This window comes from Hibiscus syriacus, unplaced genomic scaffold, assembly GCF_006381635.1.
Source record: "Hibiscus syriacus cultivar Baekdansim isolate YM2019G1 unplaced genomic scaffold, ASM638163v2 tig00005459_pilon, whole genome shotgun sequence".
NCBI lineage: Eukaryota > Viridiplantae > Streptophyta > Magnoliopsida > Malvales > Malvaceae > Hibiscus > Hibiscus syriacus.
In genome coordinates, this window is record NW_024062058.1 from 1,606,436 (window position 1) to 1,630,322 (window position 23,887).

Here is a 23,887-nt window from a genome sequence, read left to right on the forward strand (position 1 = left end):
AGTTAGTTGAGTGTTTATAGGGTGCGACCTAAATTTCGTAGCATTTCAGGTAAATTTGTCCGTCTCCCTATAAAATAATAGTCGCTTTGGACTGCCGACAGAGACAATGGCATCTTTCTAAAGATTCGGAAATTTCCTGATTTGTTGATAGAACACAAAATATACATATAAAGGACATGTATGTTATACTGGAGAGGCTTTGGCAGAGACTATAATTGTGTTACTAATACTACAAAAAATTACAATAATTCCCCAGTTTAGTACGTCAACGTCGAAGTAAATGTGAACAAAACTCGACTCGAAAAATCGATTTTTTTTACTCGACTCGATTCGAATCGACTTCGAGTTGCATTTCATAAAATCGACTCGACTCGAAAAAAATTCAAGTTCAAATCGAGTTATAAAATACAACTCGAATAACTCAAAATTTTTAGTAACTAGTGGATTTAAAGTTTAACTTGATTTCATTATGGTAATAATGATTAGGGGCACTATGAGTTTATCTGGGAGTGGAAGCTTATTAATCTTTTCAGGTCTTGTAAATCATTTTTATTCCCACCTTTGCCTTGCTATAGACTTTATGCTAACATGATAAATTCGTGTGATATTATAATGTAGTTTTTATTTATTGAAACTACATTATAATTATCATGAGTTCACTGTGTCAGCATATGCACTACTGATGGGTTGGACCCTCTTTTGCTTCTTCTTACTTTCGTGGTAGGGGATTGTGTTGTGAAGTACTTCCAATGTTTTAACTGCTTTTTCACCTTCGTCAATTATTGTTTATTGTCTGGTCCTCTAGGTCTAGGCTACACAAATAAGGTTAGAGTTTTTGAATTACTTAGTATCACCTCTTAGGCTGATCAAATATGCAATGTTATACTTCTTAGCTCTCTGTCACACTTGGAATAATGCTGGCCTATCTGCTGGGACTTTTTGTTGAATGGAGGATACTTGCAGTTTTAGTTAATCTTTTTTACAAGTCATAGTTGAATTTGATATTTTTTGCATTAATTTGTAGCATGTTGATGGCTGATTTTGTTTCATTTGCCTTTAGTTACATCATCTTCAATGTTGTTTTGTTCTAGGATTGGTTTTCTGATTCAGATACTCACATTTCCTTGCTAATGATAGATTAGAGGGTTTTCTGGAACTAATTAGCACATTTCCTTTTTCAGGTTTCTAATTTACATTCTCAAATTGAATACTCGAAGTCAGATGGAGTATTAATCAATTGAAGCTCCAGATTGATGCTCAAAATTGCCACTTAAAGAATGTTTTTTAATTTATTTTAGTGAACAATGTTTTTAATTGAAAGAGAAATAACCTAGAACTAATTAAATTTTAAGCTTGTTGTTATTTAGATAATGATATATACAAAACTAATTAATCATAGCGGCGTTTGTAAACAAAAGCCACTAGAACTAGTCTTTTGTGGCGTTTCATGAAGAAAAGCCACTAATGGCATATAAATTTGCGGCATTTTTTACTATAAACGTATATCATAACATGTGTTTCAAAAATGCTGCTATAAAGCTTGACCTTTTGTGGCGTTTTTTCAAAAACACCGTTATAGATCTTGACTTATTTGCGGCATTTTTTGTTGTGCTTTTACTAGTGCCGGGAAAGTTTTTAGCAGTGCATAAAAATGCTGCTATATGGTTATAAAACGCCACTAAAAATCTATTTTGCACTAAGGACGGAGGTAGGATTTTAATTCAAAGGGGCAAAGTATAATTAACAATAGAAAATAGGGGCAAAATCAAAATAAATCAAAATTTAAAGACCTAAATAAGTAATTATTCTTATATTTTAAATAGTACAAAAAAATTGGGGGCAGCCTAAGGGCCTACATGACTCCGTCCCTGGATACTTATGATTTTCAACCTAAAATGTTTATAATATATATAACATGTTAGATTTTCTCTATAAGTTTCGAAACTTGGAACTTTTGTTATGATACTTGTCGTGAAATATATTTAACATGAGAAGATCAAAATTTCATGTAAGAATCTGGTTGAAACTTGAAATGTTATGAACATCGACTTAAAATATCCTCAATAATAAGTTGGAACTATTTTAGAAATTTAGATGACATTTTCGGTTACAACAAATTTTTTTATCAATTTTAGATTAATATAAATAATATTTTAGTCTAATAACCGATAAAAAAAACACATCTAACCACCAACCAAAAATATTAAAAAGAGTAAAATTAATAATATTATTGATTGTATCATTTTCAAATATTATTTTTCTTTAGTAATATTTTTCGATTGATCGTAAATTAATATTAAATAAGCACGATGCACTTTAAACCCATCTGATTATGTTGAAGGAAGAAAAGGGGTATTAGATAGGGATGGCAACGAATCTTGAACCCGACCTGAATCCGTAGATTCAAATCCGTTTTATAAGGTCTGGATCTTGAAATTTTAGACCCGATCGATTCGGATTGGATCTAGATCCTCTTATTAAAGTATGAATCCGGGTTCGGATCTGACACTAAGATACCGGGTTTGAACCTGTTTACTCGTTTATAGAAAAGCCCACCTTTGAATTTAAAATATATATAAATGACGTACACTTTTGAAGGAACACATGCTTGTTCCACTAATGAAGATTGTGATGATGAAGTGGAGGATATCATTGACATAGTATATAAGAAACTTATTATATTACATAACCTTAATATTAATATTTAAATTTCACAAATACTATTTTCATTAAACAAAATTTTTTCTTCGGTTGGTTATTGTTTGTTTTAGGATGTTGATTATTTAAGTAGTGATGAAGACTAGTACTCTAAAGAGGTAGAAGTGAAGTACTCAGCTGGCGACAATAGAAAATTTCATGATCTACATTTTTTAATGTTTGTGTTATTCAAAATTCATTTGTGTTATTGTATGGAGTTTTTTTTAGACTTTAGTTTATCATTTTTTATTCTGTTACTAGTTGTATTGAAATTAATCTTTCCTTCATTAGAGATATGATGTGAAATTAGTCGATGACAATTTTATTATGTTAAAATGTATGTCAAATGGTCATTTTTAAATAAATCCATTTTGGACTCGGATCCATGAAATCTATTGGATATGGATCTGGGTCTCAATTTTTAGACTCACAGATTCGGGACGGGTCTATATCTAAAATGTGAAAGTGGGTTTGGGCCCATTGCCATCCCCAATATTAGATGAGGGATTAGGGTAAAAAAAAGATATTTTCAACCAAAAAAAAACGAAAGAAGGTAGCAAGTTGTCACCGTCATGTATACAGACAATGCATGAAACTTACACATGTCGGGAGGATAGGCGATGGTTGGCAATTCGGTATTTGGTGGTTTCCTAGGTTAAGAGATTTGGATATGGCGTTTTCACGCCCAAAAGCCAGTGTATGGGGGATGGCGGCATAGGTGCATAGGTGCATGGGTGCCATGTGCTACCGTTGCTACGCCACCCGACAACATTCGTCCACCCGACCCCCTCGTGTCATTCCTTTGGAACTTGAAACCCATGTTGACTTGTCCAAGCAAATTTGTCTTCTCCACGCGCCACCTCTTTACCTCCACTCCGTGCACCTTACATTCTCATTGTTACCTTACTATGTGACCATAGTAAGGGAATAGTAGGAATGCCATCAGGCAGGTCGATCTTTTTTTTTTTTGGTAAAACTGATTCAATCTATGTTATAGTTTAAATAAATTAATTAAATGCTTATTTAATAAATTAAAATATATTTTAAATTAGTTTCCATCGACGACAATTACCCATAATTTTAAATTTGAAGAGTGGCTTAAATAACACTGTAGTTTAATCTCCGTCGAGCTGTCGGGCATTCTAATTATTGATCATTTCTTTATTTTCATATAAAAGGATGTTTTTTTAGGAACATTTTTTTACTTTGGAATGAAAATGACATCATAAAAAACAAGAATAAATTATTTTTCCAATGATGAAATATCTCGCAACAATTTTTTTATCCATTTTGCTTCATTTTATATCAAATAAGTTCAAATAGTGAACATTCTTGGCATGCTTTTCCTTCTTTTAACAGATATTATGATTTTATGTTAGGATACAATACATCAAATGTCATTAAATTATGTCTGTATGATTTTTATAATTATTAAACGTTTAAAATTTATAAAACAATTATTAAATTTATCGATATATTATGAAGTTATCATTATAATACTACATAGTAAATGTAAATTTTAATTAATATACTACAAAATATGTCAGTTTCGTTCGAGTTTTATAGATTTTTCCTTACTAAATTCAAAAAACATAATATTTTATCACTTTTGTTTCATTTTAATTAAGATGTGGTCACCGAAGGTTAACGGCCGTTAAACCTTTAACAGTTTACTGATGTGGCGTGATAAATATAAAAATTAAAATTACATTATTTTAATGTAGATAATACGTGAATTAAATTTTAGTTATTTTTCTTTCATGTTTGTACACTTTTGTTCATCAAATTTAAAAAAAAAAAACATAAGTTTTAGTGACTTACATTATTGTTTGGAACTTATGTTACTGTTTTATTAAGTTTTTCTCACTTTGACGTTGAATGTCGTTAGTTTGATGAAGTGATATGTTAATAAAATGATTTAATTTTAATTTTAACCCTAAAAATTTAGATAAAATATTGATTATGGTTCGAATCAAATATTGACGAGGAAGATTTGGTCTGATTAGCGAGTTGCAAGAGCCAGGGCCCTATGGGATTCCTTTGCATGTGTCGAGGCATGTTGTCTTTGCTTGGTTGGCCATGCTAGATCGTTTGGCTACTAAGGATAGGCTGCTTCGCTTCGGGTTTGAGGTGGATGGGCTTTGTGTGCTTTGCAGGGAAGAGGACGAGTCGAGGAACCACCTTTTCTTTGAGTGTGCTTTCTCAGTTCGGCTTTGGAAGGTGATTCTCTCCATGTGTGGGGATCGACACACTGTGGGAGATTGGGACAAGGTGTCGCAGTGGGATAGGAAGGGTAACTCTTTTTCTAGTTTTATTCTTAAAATAGCGTGGAATGCCTTTCTGTATTTTATTTTGGAAGAAAGGGATAGAATGTACTTTAAGAACGTTTTAAGGGATGAGGAGGAGCTCCTTGAGTGTATTAAAGGAATTGTGCAGGTGAAAATTCATAGCAAAGGAATAGATAGGATGAAGCTTGATTCTCATTTTTGTATAGCTTGGGGGATAAGGGATTGATTTCATTCTTTTGTGCTAGGGTTTGGTTGTATTTTGTAGCAGCTTATGCTTTCTTTTGGATATAATACATATATTTTAATATTTTTTCTCCTCAACCCTCAATATTGCTTATCTTCTCCCTACTTCTTCAAACATCTCTACTCCATTGCAGTAGACTTCTTGTTTTTAATTATTAGTTGTAATCATTTGAAGTCAAATTAGGTGGGTTCTAATTGTAAGAAAAGCTAAAAACAATAAGTAATGAAGATCGTGAAAAATGCATAGAATTGGCCACTAAAACTCTAAAAAGATTCACCACCACGGTAACACCACCACCTCGAGCCAAAAAAACTAGAACTTATTCAATGGTGACATTATTGACGACATAGTATTAGGTTTCCATCTCTGACGCGTTGTAAACCAACAAAATTCTCGTGATGCGAAAGATCATCGCGAATGTTTCGTCGTATTCGAATGTGATCGGCCTCCACAACATTTACAAAGATCAAACCGACGTTCATTTAATGCTGGAGCTCTTCTCTGACAGTGAGTTGTTCGATCGGGTCATTGCGAAAATGAAGAACTCGAAGGTTGGCGCGGTGGCGGTGGTCATGCAAACCGCATGGGTTAACAGTGATTCATAAGGTGAAAATTATTCATAGGGATCTAGAATCGGAAAATTGATTGTTCTTGAGTAAAAAATAAAGATTCAATGTTGAAGATCATGTATTTTGGACTGAGTTCAGTGGATGAATTCATGGATCCAGATATCGGGTTTTTAGATCTATTGATTATATTTCAACGAAGGTGCTTTCTCAAGGGGAAATCACCACGATGAGTAATATTCGATTATTGGGTTATTTGGATCTATTGATTTGTATTCTTGCTCCTTGTTGGATTTAGCATTTTGCATTCTGTAATATCAATCTTTTGAAATTAATTTTAGTCTGTGTAACTGGTATTATCCAGTTTCATTTTATCTCTAGATGACTACCCTCTCATTTTTCTCTGAACTTTTGGTGTTATTATTTGTTATCATAAGTTGGAAATCTTGCATTATTCTTGAAATGCAACATGAGCCCTTGAAAGAAGTCAAATTGAGCAGAGATATCTGAATACGAAGCAAGGAGAAGATGAACAATCATGGGGTTGGGAAGAAAACCTATTAAAAATGGATAAATTGATATGTTATCCCTAAATTAATTTGAATTTACAAAAAGACTCATAATTAGTATTTTGTCTAAAGTGTATGAGTTAAAATAAAAATTAAAATATTTTACTAACTGATTACGTCATCAAACTAACGACATTCAATATTCAATTGACCAAATTTTAATAAACAAATAATGTAAGTGACCAAAACTTAATAAAACGTCACGTATTATCTATGTGAAAATGATATAATTTTAATTTTATATATTTATTGTGTCACGTCAACAAGCTGTTAAAGGTTTAACTGTTATTAACTTTTAATAACTACATTTTAATTAAAACAAAACGAAAGTGATCAAATATTATATATTTTTAATTCAATGAGGAAAATTTTATAAATCTATGGTAAAAATGATCATTTATATAGTTTACCCTTAATATAATCATATTTTATAATAATTTAATAAATTTAATAATTATTTATGATTTATACAATTTTAATATAAATTAATCTAATTTACTTTACTATCTTATATAATGCTAACGTTGAGGAATTTTCACCGTTTAAGACTCCAAATTGAGCCCGAAACGGTAGAATAGGTCAACCCAATGTTTTTTTTTTTTAGAACTTATCAAATATAGTTTCCCGACAAATAAACGTCAGCGACGAAGCGCACGATCCCAGGAAATAAGGGCGTGTTTCCACGCGCTCCAATGTCGTAGCTCTCTTTTCCCTGTAGTTCGTCATGCAACCGCGGCGGCGCATGCACTTTATATCAACCATAGTTATTAACAGAAAAAATTACAGGCCGCCTATTATTAAAAAATATATAAACAAAAATTTTCGATTGTGAGGTCCTATTTGTCATTATAATTGTGTTAGGATTGAGAAATTCTTAATATCTTTTGTGCGAGTAATATAATATTAGTAAAAAAGAATATTAATTAAGAATATAATATTATTATTATTAGCACGAATTAACTTAGAGGTAATGGGTTCGAACATCAACAACTGCAACAATGTGATTAAACGTTCATTGTCAAATAATTGAGAATATTTAGAACATACACTACTTTGTAATCACCTTAACTTAATAAAAAAATATATTATAAAAATAAAAAGACTTAATAGGCTTAATACCAAAATAAATTTCCTATTAAATAACATGTGTCACAACATGTTAATTTAAAAATTAAAATTATATTAAAAAATAAAAAAACATAAATTTTGAAATAAACCCAAAATTTTGAAAACCTTCATTTCAACCCCTAAACCACTCTGTCCCCCGCCTTTTTTCGTCGACGATCTCCTCCCGACCTCCCCTCCCCCGACGATCAAAACCCCCATGAAATCGTGACCGACCGATGACTAATCAATGTTTTAACCCGTCTGAACCTTAGGATTAAAATTACGATTCCGACGACCAATCGACGAAAAATACGACGGTGCATGAGAAGGAGAATGGCAACAACTACGTCGGTGGTGGCAGATTAAGGTTTAGATTTGAGATTTTGGGATTGTTTTATAATATACGAAAATTAGTATTTTTTTTATAAATATCGTAATATTTGTAATATTTTATTTAAAAATAAATTTCAAAATTACTAGATTATAATACGTGTCATTTAAATGGGAAAAATTAACTTCGTTGACTGCCTAAACACCTAAACGAGCAATGGTTGTAATGTTAAGTAGCTGAATGAGACAAAAAATAATTTAGGCGCCTATTTGAGAAAAACGGTATAATTTTAACACTGGTATTAAGCCAAATGAAAAATATCATAAAAAATTAATACTTTATTTCTAAGTAATATTTCTGGCCCCTAACGGTTATTAATTTCCGGCCGTCTAAGCTCTTCAGCTCCTATATAAATAGGCGCCACACTCGTTAGTTTACACCCCAAAATCTAAAGCCCACCATATCCTTCTACTACCTTCTTTCAATTCTCAGATTCCAGCCATGAGAAGTGACAGAGAGAGTGTGTGGCTCTTTGCTCTCGCATCCAAATGGCTAGCTTTTTCTGAAGAAAGCTTTGCATGGTCAGTTTTGATCATCGTTCTTACCTGGCTTTTTATGACCCTCGTCTGTTGGGCTCACCCCGGTGGTCCAGCTTGGGGTAAGTTCAGGTTCTTAAACCGTTCCTTTCTTTCTGCTGTTAACAAGAGGATTCCAGGGCCTAGAGGTTTGCCTGTAATTGGCAGCATGAATCTCTTGGCCAGCTCCTTGGCTCACCACCGGATTGCGGCCGCTGCTCAAGCATGCAATTCCGAGAGGCTAATGGCCTTTAGCCTCGGTCATACTCGTGTCATCGTTACGTGTAATCCTGATGTAGCCAGAGAGATTCTTAACAGCTCCGTGTTTGCTGATCGGCCGGTGAAAGAGTCGGCTTATAGATTGATGTTCAACCGTGCTATTGGCTTCGCTCCTTACGGTGTTTACTGGCGAACCCTGAGGAGAATCGCGGCGACGCATCTTTTCTGTCCTAAGCAAATAAAAGGTGCGGAGGATCAGAGGCGCGAGATTGCCTCCGAAATGGTCACTTTATTTGCTCAACATGACCGAATCTTCCAAGTTCGCCAAGTGCTCAAACGGGCTTCTTTGAACAACATGATGACTTCTATATTCGGACGAAAGTATAAGTTAAATTCCACCAATAATGAAGTTAAAGAACTGCAAGCGCTGGTTGATAAAGGGTACGATTTACTCGGCACATTAAATTGGTCCGACCACCTCCCTTGGCTAGCGGAATTCGACCCTCAAAAACTCAGAGTTCGATGCTCTAACGTTGTACCTAAAGTTGAACACTTTGTCTCCCGAATTATATCCGATCACAGAGCTAAATCAAACGGCGAAACAGAAGATTTCGTTGATGTTTTGCTTTCTCTCCAAGGTGACGATAAATTATCAGACTCCGACATGATCGCCGTTTTGTGGGTAAGCAAGCTATATGTTTAATAATCACTATTTATCATATGTTTCATATTTATTTTTGGGTCCAAAAATGAAGTTTACTAAATGAAAAATCGAATACTAATATTATTTGTGGTACCATACTACTAAATACGGTCATTTGTTTATTGTGTAGGAAATGATATTCAGGGGAACTGATACAGTTGCGGTCTTGATCGAGTGGATACTAGCCAGGATCGTGCTTCATCCCGATGTTCAACGAAGGGTCCATGATGAGCTTGACGAAGTTGTTGGTAGGTCAAGAGCCGTTGACGAGTCCGATGTAACCAACATGATTTATCTAGCGGCTGTGATCAAGGAGGTTCTAAGGCTTCATCCGCCTGGCCCACTGCTCTCTTGGGCCCGCCTCGCTATCACCGATACGACAATCGATGGGTATGACGTGCCGAGAGGGACAATGGCAATGGTTAACATGTGGGCCATCGCGAGGGACCCTCAGGAGTGGCCGGACCCACTCGAATTTATGCATAGATTTGTTACAAAAGAGGGCGAAGTGGAGTTTTCTGTGCTTGGTTCGGACCTTAGGTTGGCTCCATTCGGGTCGGGCAGACGGACATGCCCGGGGAAGAACTTGGCTTTGACCACCGTCGGCTTCTGGGTTGCCACCCTTGTGCATGAGTTCGACTGGCTGCCGTCCGATCAAAATACTGTCGACCTATCCGAGGTTCTCAGGCTATCTTGTGAAATGGCCAATCCTTTGAGCGTTAAAGTTCGACCCAGGCGTAGGTTAAGCCTATCTCCCTCACATGGAAAATGAGATTAAAAATGGAAATTAATGCAAGACAGAATGATTACCAGTAATAGCTTATATGCATATCCCTCGAGTGTTTTTAATTTCATAAGCTTTTAACCGTTGTAAAATGTAAATATGGGTGGTCAGAGTGACATACAAGTTCCTAATGAGTACTGTAAAACTCTTCGTTTCTACCTTCCCACTTTTTAATTCCATTTGTTTTCGTTTGATGAAATTGGACCTCAAATAAGAGTTGTGGAGTCAATGTCAATGGAAGAATAAATTTGAACAAGTCGACGTAATATTCTTTATGAAACTTGTTTTATTTGCTAAAAGCTCAATTTATTTTCCTTTTTCTAAAAATATGTCGACACTGAGAACTTACAATTTACAAAGAAACCTGAAGGTTGTGTGACTGTGCCTTTGCGTGGGGTCATTTTTATGTAATATCATCCTAATCTTTTACGAAAGAAACAAAAGTAACAAAGATTAGAAGGAGGACACGACCGTTTATCTCATTTGCGGTCATTATTGATTGAAAGAAATCCAACGCCCAATGCATATGCGTAGGGCATCCAAATTTACTATCTTTGTTTCAACTTTTTATGCAGCTCTGCCTACTTTTCTTCCTCGCTTTCAGAATTCTTCCCTCACATGTCTTCACCTAACCTTCTAAATTTGGGGATTCAGACATCCAATATTATTCAATTATAAATTATATATAATCATTGTTATTAAATTTTAAATTATTTTAATTTCAGAACTATGAATTTAATTATAATGGTGTATCATTAACGACATGATCGCTTTTTTGTAAATTTTAATATATGTATCGCCTTTATTATTAAACTTTAAAATACGTCATTTTTAGACATTAAATTTTATTCCGTGTATCAATTTAGTCTACATAAAAAAAGTATGAACTCCTCTTATCATTGTTGTCAATCGATTACTATTGGTAACAAGTTGCTAGACAAGATTTTTTTTTGCTCCGCAAAGTAAAATTTTATTTATTTTTAGAATAAAATTCTATCTAAAAGTCTCACTAAAAACTTCCCTAATTCTATCGACGGGGTTGGTTCAAGTGGTAAGCAGCTTGATAACGTTTAAGCAATGTCTCACGTTCGAGTCCTTGTATATGCAAAAAATCTCACTGGAAGACTCACCCACCAAAGCTAGGTGTGAGACCCGGGTTGGTCCAGATTAATCAAGACGAAACTTTAGAACTAGAGTGCAACCATAAAAAACATCCCTTATCCTAGATGAAGAAAAAGAGTACTCTTTTCACTGAACATTAACGAAACAAACGTCAATGCAACAATGTGGCCTTACAGAAAACCATCTAATCTGCACACCCAAACATTAACACCACTTAGTATACCCCACAGTGAACACACCCAAATGTTATCCAAAAATCACACACCAGAACGTTATCCAACCAAGATTAAGTTGAGAATAGCACCACCATGATAGAAAGCAGAAATACAGAGCTCCCTGATTGAAGTAACACCTTTGCATAATTTGAACACAAATGCTCCAGACTGAACAAGATCAGTTCACTACCTCCAAACGCAACAGCAGATTATCGCGACTAGAAAAACGGCTTACAACTCCATTGGCCTTCAAATGCTACCTCACAAACCCCCAAAGAAACAGCACAAATAACTTGTAACACTCGACTTTACTCCGCAAGCTCTTACACTACAAGACTTGTAAACGACAAGGCTCATGAAATCAACAAAATCGACAAAATTCACAGGTTTCAAAACTTCCAAAGATTCCTTCTTAAAATCACCTTTCAAATTTCAAATAAACACACCATATCCCTCAAATCTATAAAACTCCAAACCCTAAAAGTCATAGATTTTTTGTATTTAATTTCATTAATTCTAGAGAAGGTTTAAAAAATTAAGTTGATAAAATGATAGAGGACAATAAAACCGTTTTTTAATTAATCACTGGTATTCGATCTATTGATCGACTAATCCAGATCGGATACTGCAAAGGCGAAATAAATATGGGATCTTCATTTAGGAATGTTTCTCTAAATAATTTTTTTCAACTTAAAACCATCGTTTTTTAATGTTTTTGTGAGTTAATGATCACGTTATAAGCATAGATTTTTGAATAAAAATAAATTGTTTGAGAATGATTATACGATTAAAACAGAATTTTGGGAGGAAAAAAAACTTTCATAAACATTCCCTAATTATTCCTAAAAATACCAAAGTTCAATGTTTGAGAGTTTACCAGATAAGGAATGAGTAATCATTGTTGGAGTTGGCTGTTTCTGGGATTAAATTCCAACAGACAACTTGTGGTGGACGATACAAGTGCAATAAAACCTACACATTTATCATCAGTTTTTTTTTTTGAAAAAAAATATTTTCTTTTTTATCTTAATAAATATATTATTTTGAATGGATAATTTCAAAATCATACTTTCCTTTATTCTTTTAAACTTTCTAATAAATCATTTACTTTATTTGTATTCTTTCATAATTAATATTTATGACTTAATAAATTATATTATACTGATGACAAATATAGAATGATCTCAACAATTTAAAGTTCGAATTTAAACTCGATCACCAAAGATTTGAAAACATTACTGAAAGAATATGTTAACTACAGTGAATATTCAACACTGGCTGTGATCTTGAAAATTTTTCAATTCTCTTTTCAGTTTTCATGATATATTAAAAAATGAATATATAATATATATCTTTTATTTTACTCATTTATGTTTTAAATTTTATAAAAGAAAATATATAAATTCTATGAATTAAAATTTTATAAGTAAAAATCAATAAATTAGAAATAATAAAAACAATTTTTTATATAATTTTTTTATTTTAATATTAAGAATTGCCTTTACTAAAAAATATATCACATGGACAATTTGATAAAATATACAAAACATTGTCTTACATTCCTATCAAACAAACCAAACAAAGTAATATAACATTCCTAATAATGTGTCAAGTAATGTAATATTCCGATAATTTTATTCCCAAAGGTAATCTTATATTCTATGAACCAAACAACCCCTTATTATTTAGGTTAACTATAAGATTGATCATTTATTTTTGTGTTTAATTCACTTTTCCTCACCGAATTCAAAAAACATAATATATAGTTACTTTCGTTTTTATTTAATTAAGATAATGTCACTTTTATTTTTTATTTAATTAAGATGTGACCACCACAAGTTAATTGCGGTTAACAATTAATAGATTAAGTGATGTTGTGTTTTGGTATAATTACACATTTGGTCTTTATTATTTACATATTCTTTCGTAGTCTTACTTTTAATAAATTTAATTTAATTTAATCCTCTAATCGAATGATGTAATGTGTCATTGGTGCCAGTGTCATTCCATGTGTCACCATTCGGTTGAAGGGTTTAGATTTATTTTTATTTATTTTAATTTAATATATTTATTTTAACATAAAATATATTAAATAAAAAGAATGTTAGTTTTCTAAATGAATAGTGACACATGACACCAATGACACATGGCATCATTCGATTGGAGGATTAAACTTATTTTAATTTATTAAAAATATGACTAAATTGAGAGAATATGTAAGTAACATGGATACAATGTGTGATTATACCAAAATATTTAACGACAATTAACTCTTAGTGATCGTATCTTAGTTAAATAAAAACGAAAATAATTATATATTATATTTTTTTTAAATCAGTGAGGAAAAGTAGATAAAACGCAAGCATAAATAATTAATTATGTAGTTAGTCCATATTATTTTATATGAATCAATTCCAAGGGGATTTCCCGGTTGAATTTCTCAAATAAAGCAGTTGAAAAAAAAAATTCAAATAAGGCACTCTAAAAATAATTTCGTGAAATAGAGTAAATGCTACAGTAAACCCGAAGACGCATTGGAGTCCAAGCGACTTACACAGGGAGACGCATGGAGTGCAATGCGTCTCCCATATTTTTTCAACTATGTAAAAGTACAAAGGGTAAATTACACAATTAATCATTCATATTTTTATGTTAGTCGTGTAAATATATATATAAACTTTATATCTACTAAATATTCAATTTAAATTGGTATTATGAATTTATTTAACATTAATTTAATTATAAAACTATTTTTATTAAAAATACACGATATATTATCATAATGATACTATTTTGGACAACAATTTCAATTAGAAATTATGTAAGCACGATATTGGTTTCTTTAGTACACAAATTCAATGTTTGGACTCCAAAAAAATTACCCTTTGTACATTTATGAAAAAGTGAAAACAAATACCCTTTAGTACACAAGTTGAGTGATTAAATTGAAAAAAATTAAAAGTACAATGAGTGAATTTGGAGAAAGAATAAAGTTAAATGATTAATTATGTAATTTACCCTTCTTTTTTTCCACATGTACAAAGGGTAAATTACATAATTAATCATTCAATTTTACTCTCTATTCAAATTCACTCACTTACTTTTAATTTTTTCAATTTAATCACTCAACTTTTGTTTTACTCTTATTTTGATCACTCATCGACTATTGTTCAAGTTGTTATATAGAAGCCAATTTGATCCATCAGCTCTAGCATTGAATTTGTGTATTAAAGAAACCAACATCGTGCTCAAAATAGGAGTAAAATAAAAGTTGAGTGATTAAATTGAAAAAATTAAAAGTACAATGAGTTAATTTAGAGAGAGAATAAAGTTGACTATTAATTGTGCAATTTACCTTTTGTACATTTACATAACAATGAAATTGGTGAAAAAAATATGGGAGACGCATTGCACTCTATGCGTCTCCCCCAAATTTGTGTGTAAATCACTTGGACTCTAATGCATCTTTGGATTTACTGTAGTATTCACTCTATTTTACGAAATAATTTCAAGAGTGCCCTATTTAAACAAAAAAAAATTCAATTGTATTATTTAAGAAAATTAGCCAGATTTCCCGGTACGTGCCTAAAATGTTATGGACAACCACAAAAATTATTCCCCAATTAATTGCTTGATAGGACAGGAAATATAGCCATATTGGAATTCTTTACTTGGTTGAAAATATAAAGGTAAACTACTAGATTGATTACATTCTTCTGATATTTATATACTTTTTTTTTTGGATAAATCAAATTTTATTATCCAAAGAACAGTGTTCTGCTACAAAACAATCAATCAAACAAAATAAAAGAATTATACACAACTGTTACAAAAGCAAAGATTGATTAAGTAATACCCCATGCATTACAAAGGTTAGAATTAATTCTATCAGCTCTATTAATATTTTTACCCTTAAGTTGGATTCGCACAGCTTCAATAATAACGTTGAGCAATTCATTTGTAGATCTGTGACGGTCTTTGAAGATTCTGTGATTTCTTTCCTCCCACAATGTGTAAATATAGGTTGTCCAAGAAAGCTTTAGAATTGTGTGAGTAAGGATTTCCCTTTCCAAGTTGAAGAAGCCCGATTTACCATTTCTTCCCAAGTTGAGGAAGCATTCTTCATACCATTAAGCGATAGGACAGAGCTCCAAAGTCGATCAGCAAGAGTGCATTAGCAGAAAATATGGTTTCTTGATTCTTGTTCGTCTCTGCAGTTAACACAGGTCCCGTATGTTGAAATTCCTATTTTGAGCAATCGATCTCTAGTTGGTAATATGTTTAACAAAGACATCCAAGCAATCAAACTGAATTTAGGAATGTGCATGGGAAACCAAATAAGATTATGCCAAGGAACTTTCTCCCTTTTGATACGGATAGCCTCCCAAATATCTCTTAGTCCAAGAGAACTTGAAGAGGAGAAGATGATGAGGGCAGTAGGACGCAATTTAAGAAGTCTATTAATACTCCAGCTCACATTAGAACCTGCAACAAAATTCCAAAAATCTTGATCTTTGAAAACATAAGTTTTTAACCAAGCCACCCAAAGCGAGCCATGACCCGCTAAGATTTTCCTAATAAGATCAATAGAACACGCTTTGTTCCAGATTTTAGTGTTCTTTAGGCCAAGTCCATCTTCCGCTTTAGAGAAGCAGATAAAATCCCAGCTTACTCGAGCACCTTTGGCAGGCTTGTCGTCACCTTTCCAGAAAAATCTGGAGCAGAGTTGGTCCACTTTGGCAAGAAAAGAATGAGGAAGGATAAGTTGTATGCACCAGTAATTCGAGACGCTGAAAAGGACAGAGCGGATAAGTTCAAGTCTACCACCGTAGCTCAGATTTCTAGCAGACCAATGGTGAAGCCTCTGTTTAATTTTTTCGATAAGCACGACACAATCCTTCTCAATAAGTTTATGAGTAACAAGGGGAATACCTAAGTATCTCACAGGTAAGCAACCTTTTTTGAACCCAAAAATAAGTTGAAATAGGTCAACTGATCTAGGAGAACAGCCAACAGAAAATATTTCACATTTGGAGGAATTTAGGTGGAGCCCAGAGATTTCATAAAAAAGGTCAAGAACACTTAAGACACCCATAATAGAGTCGGCATTACCCTTACAGAAGATCATTAAGTCATCAGCAAAAGAAAGATGGGTAAGGCCAATCCTTTTGCATTTTGGGTGGTAACCAAACCCTCCTTTGGCAGCAGCCAAATTAAGCATCTTAGATAAAACATGCATGGCAAGGACAAAAAGAGTAGGGGTGAGAGGATCACCCTGCCTTAAACCCCTAGCTCCCTTAAAATAACCAATAAGAGAGCCGTTAAAAGAGATGAAATACCTAGCTTGAGTGAAACAAGTCTCAATAAATTTTGATTACTTTTACTCCTTAAACTTTAAAAAATTATATTTTGATCACTTATATTATCAGTTTGTTAAATTTTGATTACTTACATTATCATTTTTTGATAAATGAAATGTCACTTGTTTTATCAATTATTACATTTTGGTCACTAAATCTTTAACATATGTTAGTTTTATGACATGACATATTAGTAAAAAAGTTTAACTTTTAGTTTGATCCTTGAATTTTATATATGATATTATTTGACACTAAACTTTTGATAAAATATCATTTGGACCTCAAAAATTTGTATAAAATATCAATATAACCTTTGAATTCAACCAAAATCTCTATCTATCTATTGTCACTGCTAGTCACCGTCGATCGACATTGATCGTGGACTATTGTACCTTAAAATGTATAGTTCACTCTTTTTTTTTATTAATCTAGGATAAATGCAGATAATATATTTTTAAAGATAACTCTCACCCATTTGACATTTCTGATGCTTAAACTCGAGACCTCAAGAAATAACAATAATTCTTTTACCACTGAGTTCGCTTGGTTTGTGCAAGAATTCTAAGTTAAATCTAATAATCAAGTGACTTTCCATACACAATAATATACATCTAATATTTTTTATTGATTAATCTGGGATAGGTACAAGACAGTATATATTCAAAGATAACTCTCAACAATTTGACATTAAAAGCTCATACTCTTAGCATTTATGGTGCTCGAACCCGAGTCTTCAAGGAATAACAACAATTCTTTTACCACGGAGACCACTTGGTTCGAGCATATACATCTGATTTTTAAATTACAAGAAATGAGATAATATAAAAAAACTAACATTTATTTTCTTGAAGAGGTAATTTAACTTAATTTATTAAGATTTTTTATTTATGTAAACTATGGAGTATCAAATTGAGTTGGTGGGGGAGGGGAATAGTCCTTCTCCAGCTCTTCGTATGAGTGAGGGTTTTTACTTAATGGATAGATTAATGAGTGACATTATAATATAAACATAATTAATACATATAATGGAATTGCTTCTTTCTCTTCCTTTTGTTTCTTACTAATGTAAACCTCGTCAAAATATATTTTAATTAAGGCACATATAGCTCAGCCTGCATCACATCAATCCTACTCATTTTTCTTGACTGCTTGCAACCTAAAAACACACCATTCTCATTCTCAACAAATCAAATATATACTGATTGAAATGTAACCCTCAATTTATTAAGACTGTCTTGGAATCATTTCTATTATTTGAGAAAAAAACTAATATCAGCAGTATGAAGAACAGAAAATTTATCCTGAGATCTAGTGGTGGATCCAGAAATATTTTTAGGATATATACACATATTAACTGCATGAAATTTTTATTTGAGGTTGACACAAATAAAATCTCATTACGAACACAATCAATAAAATAAATAATTAAATCAAAAGAATTAAATGTCAAGATAGCCATTTGCTTACCCTCACCCTTACTTCTGCCACTTATATATATATATATATATAAAGAAAAGTGAGGGCGCTATAATCTTGTACATTATGGGGAAGTACCTTAGCAAAGTTCCGACAACAAAATCTTATGTGTGCAGCCCTTGATAATTTGTTGTCGAGAAAACGACATATGGAGCCAATGACAGCGATCTGATAAAAAAAATTCAAACCTTTCTCTTTTATCAACCTGATAAAGACCACCTACCGGTTTCAATAACCTAAATTAACAATGTTTGTAAGAAGATATACTAGCGTCAGCCATGGCAGTAGCGGCAACACTATCTCTAATCCCTTTAGAAGTAGACTGTGACCGGTGGAAGTAATCCAGTAACTAAAAACAAAACAAGATAATTAAATTACTTGGCTGATAAGTGTTGAAAGTCAAGCCATTTCGATGTAATTAATGCACTGAATGGCAATTGTTAAAAAGCTTGAGCTGCAGAAATTGTTTTCAACATTCGGTGCAGCATTTGTTGATTTTTCAACAATGATAAAACCTCAATTTTTAGCCATTGTAATTTAGGGTATTTACAAATTAGTCTTTAAAGCTTCAACTATAAATACCCTAGCTCATTTAGCTTCAAAACCATCCCTAAGCATTCTAGTTTTCTTCTAATACTAGAGAGAATTTAGAGAGTTTCTTGAGAGTTGTTTTCTCCTTTTTATCTAGAGAGAATTATCATTGTTTTCTCCTTGGTAGATCGAGAGAGGTTGTAATTCCTATTTTCTCATAGTGAAATTCTTCTACTGTTGCCCGTAGTTTTTACCCTATATTATTTAGAGGTTTTCCACGTAAATTTTGTGTCTTCTTTATCTTCATTTTTATTTTCTCAAATTATCAGTTGCGATTTTGCTCTATCCGATAGCCATCTTCCGCACCAATTGGTATCAGAGCTAGATTAGAGTGTGTAATATATGCTTATTGTCTTTGTGGTTGCCACCAAAAAGGTGGATCCTCCAACATAAGAAAGTAAGAAGGTATTACCCATTCTTTGAATGTTCCAGAGAACTATTCACGATAGTGAAATAGTTGGAGCTATCCGTAAAAGAAGCTATGACAACGAAATTTGATATTGAAAAATTCAATGGGAGAAATTTCTCATTGTGGAAATTGAAGATGAAGGTCATCCCGAGGAAAGACAGGTGTCTAACAGCTATCAGTGAAAGGTCGGTAGATTTCACAGATGACAACAAATGGATCGAAATGGACGGGAATGCTATGGAAAACTTTCATCTAGCATTAGCAGATGAAGTATTGTCAAGCATCGAGGAGAAGAAGACAACTAAGGAGATATGAGATCATCTCACCAAATTGTACGAGGCCACATCGTTGCACAATAAAATTTTCCTTAAGAGGAAATTGTACACTCTTCGTATGCCAGAATCTACTTCAGTGACAGAGCACTTAAATACGCTGAACATTTTATTTTCTCAGCTTACATCCTTAAGCTGTAAAATAGGAGAACAAGAACATGCTGAACTTCTACTTCAAAGTCTACCGGATTCGTATGATCAACTCATCATCAACTTGACAAACAGTAATGTCATCAGTCTAGTCTTCGATGACGTTGCGGCTGCTATTCTACAAGAAGAAAATCGGCGCAAGAACAAGGAAGACAGACAATTAAATCTGCAACAAGCAGAAGCGTTGACAACGACGAGAGGGAGATCAACAGAACGTGGCCAAAGCAGCAGTCACAAACATGGTAGATCGAAGTCGAGGAGCAAGAAGAATTTAAAGTGCTACAACTGTGGAAAGAAAGGTCACTTGAAGAAGGATTGTTGGAGTCTAAATAAAAACTCTAATCCACAAGGCAATACCGCAAACACTTCAGATGATGGGTATGCTCTATGTTGTGAAGCGTCAACCACCGTGGAAGGAAGAAATGATTTGCAGATATATGGCTCATTGATTCGGGGCAACATATCACATGACCTCAAGAAGAGAATGGTTCCATCATTATGAACCTGTCTCAGGAGGATCTGTGTATAGTTGCAATGATCATGCCTTAGAGATCGTTGGTGGAGACCATCAAATTGAAGATGTATGATGGAACAATTAAAATTGTTCGAGATGTGCGACACGTGAAAGGCATGAAAAAAAATTTATTATCCTACGGATTGTTGGATAATAATGCAAGCAAGATTGAAACACAGAAATGAATCATGAAGGTGTTCCGTGGAGCGCTTGTGGTGCTGAAAGGCGAAAAAATAACAGCAAACTTGTACATGCTGAAGGGAGAGACTTTGCTAGAAGCAGAAGCCTTTGTTGCCTCGTGGACACATGTCAGAACAAGGAATGAAAGTCATTGTGGAGCAAAACCTACTTCCAGGCTTAACAAAGGTAACACTTCCTTTGTGTGACCATTGCATAACAAGTAAGCAGCACCGGTTGAAATTCAACAAATCAAATTCTAGAGGCAAAAGTGTTCTAGAATTGGTTCACTCTGACGTATGGCAAGCACCAGTTACATCCTTAGGTGGAGCAAAATACTTTATCTCATTTATTGATGATTACTCCAGGAGATGTTGGGTGTACCCTATCAAGAAGAAGTCAGACGTGCTTTCAACTTTCAAAAACTTCAAGGCGCGGGTGGAACTTGATTCTGGAAATAAGATCAAGTGTTTCAGAACAGATAATGGAGGAGAATACACAAGCGAAGAATTTGATGACTTTTGCAGGAAAGAAGGCATCAAAAGACAGTTCACAGTGGTGAACACTCCTCAACAAAATGAAGTGGCAGAGCGGATGAACAGAACCTTGTTAGAAAGAACAAGAGCAATGTTAAGGGATGCAAGCCTAGAAAAATCATTCTGGGCAGAAGCAGTCAATACCGCATGTTATTTGGTGAATCGAGCTCCATCAATTGCAATAGAGCTGATGACACCAATGGAGATGTGGACTGGTAAACCAGCAGATTATTCAAACCTCCATATATTTGGAAGTATTGTGTACGTGATGTATAACTCCAAAGAAATCTCAAAGCTGGATCCAAAATCCAAGAAATGCAAATTTTTGGGGTATGCTGATGGAGTAAAGGGGTATCGCTTGTGGGATCCCACTGCTCGTAAAGTGATCATCAGCAGGGATGTCATCTTTGTAGAAGATAAGCTACAAAGAAAAGAAGACGATAATAGAACTGAAAAGTCAGAGACTACACAGATACATGTGGAAAAAGAGGTTGAACAAGGAGATTCTTCTAAAGCAGAACCAGCACATGATAAACAAGAACTAGAGAGTTCTGAAGCTCCAACAACTTGTCAATCAGATCGTGTGAAAAGACGTCCCAATTGGCACTCAGATTATGTTATAGAAGGTAATATTGCATACTGCCTTTTAACAGAGGACGGTGAGCCATCAACATACCAGTAGGCAATAAATAACTCAGATGCTTCACTGTGGATGATGGCGATGCAAGAAGAAATTGAAGCCCTTCATAAAAATAATACATGAGATCTTGTGCCACTACCACAAGGAAGGAAGCCAATTGGTAACAAATGGGTCTTCAAAATCAAGTGAAATGGTGACGATCAAGTTGAGAGGTATTGTGCAAGACTGGTGGTCAAATGATATGCTCAAAAAAAAGGTATTGATTTCAATGAAATATTTTCTCCTGTGGCTCGACTAACAATAGTTCGAGTAGTTTTGGCAATGTGTGCTACATTGGAGTTACATCTAGAGCAGCTAGATGTTAAAACAGCTTTTCTTCATGGAAATCTTGAAGAAGAAATTTATATGCTCCAGCCTGAAGGTTTTGAAGAAAAAGAAAAGAAGAACTTTGTTTGCAGGTTGAACAAATCTCTGTACGGTCTAAAGCAGGCGCCGAGGTGTTGGTATAAGAGATTTGATTCTTTCATTATGTGCCTTGGATACAACAGACTTAATGCAGACCCTTGTGCTTATTTCAAGAGGTCTGGTGATAACGATTTTGTTATTTTGCTGTTGTATGTGGATGACATGTTGGTTGCAGGACCCAACAAAGATCATATTGAATAATTAAAAGCACAACTGGCTAGAGAATTTGAAATGAAGGACTTGGGATCAGCAAACAAGATTCTAGGGATGCAAATTCACCGAGAGAGAAGTAATAGGAAGATTTGTCTTTCACAAAAGAATTATTTGAAGAAGATCTTGTCACGATTCAGCATGCAAGATTGTAAGCCAATTTCTACTCTTCTTCCTATTAACTTCAAATTATCCTCCAGTATGAGTCCTAGCAGTGAAAAAGAGAGGATGGAAATGTCTCGAGTAACGTATGCATCAGCAGTGGGAAGTTTAATGTTCGCTATGATATGCACAAGACCAGACATTGCACAAGCAGTGGGAGTAGTTAGTCGGTACATGGCGAATCCAGGCATAGAGCATTGGAATACAATAAAGAGGATCCTAAGATACATCAAAGGGACCTCAAATGTTGCATTATGTTACGGAGGATCAAATTTACTAATCAATGGGTATGTAGATTCTGACTATGCAGGGGATTTGGATAAAAGTAAATCTACTACAGGGTATGTGTTCAAAGTTGTTGGTGGAGCTGTAAGCTGGGTTTCAAAATTGCAGTCAGTTGTGGCTACGTCAACAACAGAAGCAGAATATGTAGCACCTACACAAGCCAGTAAAGAAGCAATTTGGTTGAAGATGCTATTAGAGGAGTTTGGGCACAATCAAGAGTATGTCTCTCTATTTTGTGACATTCAAAGCGCCTTGCATCTAGCAAGGAATCCAACATTTCATTCAATGACAAACACATACGAGTTCAGTACCATTTCATTCGTGAAAAGGTGGAAGAAGGGACAGTATATATGCAGAAGATCCATACCAAATACAACATAGCAGATTTCATGACGAAGGCGATCGATGCTGATAAATTTACCTGGTGTCGATCCTCCTGTGGCCTGTCAGAAACGTAAGCAACATGAAGGTACAAGGTAGAAAGAATGGTGTGAAGATATTATTGTTCCAATCAAATCTTCAAGTGGGTGATTGTTGAAAGTCAAGCCATTTCGGTGCAATTAATGCACTGAATGGCAATTGTCAAAAAGCTTGGGCTGCAGAAATTGTTTTCAACATTCGGTGCAGCATTTGTTGATTTTTCAACAATGGTAAAACCTCAATTTTTAGCCATTGTAATTTAGGGTATTTACAAATTAGTCCTTAAAGCTTCAACTATAAATACCCTAGCTCATTTAGCTTCAAAACCATCCCAAAACATTCTAGCTTTCTTCCAATACTAGAGAGAATTTAGAGAGTTTCTTGAGAGTTGTTTTCTCCTTTTTATCTAGAGAGAATTATCATTGTTTTCTCTTTGGTAGATCGAGAGAGGTTGTAATTCCTATTTTCTCATAGTGAAATTCTTCTACTGTTGCCCGTGGTTTTTACCTTATATTATTTAGGGGTTTTCCACGTAAATTTTGTGTCTTCTTTATCTTCATTTTTATTTTCTCAAATTATCCGTTGCGATTTTGCTCTATCCAATAGCTGTCTTCCGCAACAATAAGTTTAAAGGATCGATATGGTAATTCTGTACTTTATTTTAAGTTCATAGGACAACTTAGAAGAGTGTTGAAACTGAGTTGCTTTGTCAACTGCTTTTGCTCTTTAGTGAACTGCTA

The 23,887-nt window shown here is 33.8% G+C and overlaps 1 protein-coding gene and 1 long non-coding RNA gene across 2 annotated transcripts; both read left to right on the forward strand.

Annotated features, from left to right (window-relative positions):
• Window positions 1-857: 857 nt before the first annotated feature.
• Window positions 858-23,532, forward strand: LOC120199615. Its single transcript, XR_005523471.1, has 3 exons — window positions 858-968; window positions 20,619-20,634; window positions 23,523-23,532. It is a non-coding gene; the product is annotated as an uncharacterized LOC120199615 (long non-coding RNA).
• On the forward strand, window positions 8,250-10,184 carry LOC120199614 (cytochrome P450 78A9-like). The gene is made up of 2 exons (XM_039200651.1): window positions 8,250-9,278; window positions 9,430-10,184. Exons 1-2 carry the CDS (start codon window positions 8,304-8,306, stop codon window positions 10,069-10,071), a joined length of 1,617 nt encoding a protein of 538 aa, XP_039056582.1. The 5' UTR covers window positions 8,250-8,303; the 3' UTR covers window positions 10,072-10,184.
• Window positions 23,533-23,887: the final 355 nt, after the last annotated feature.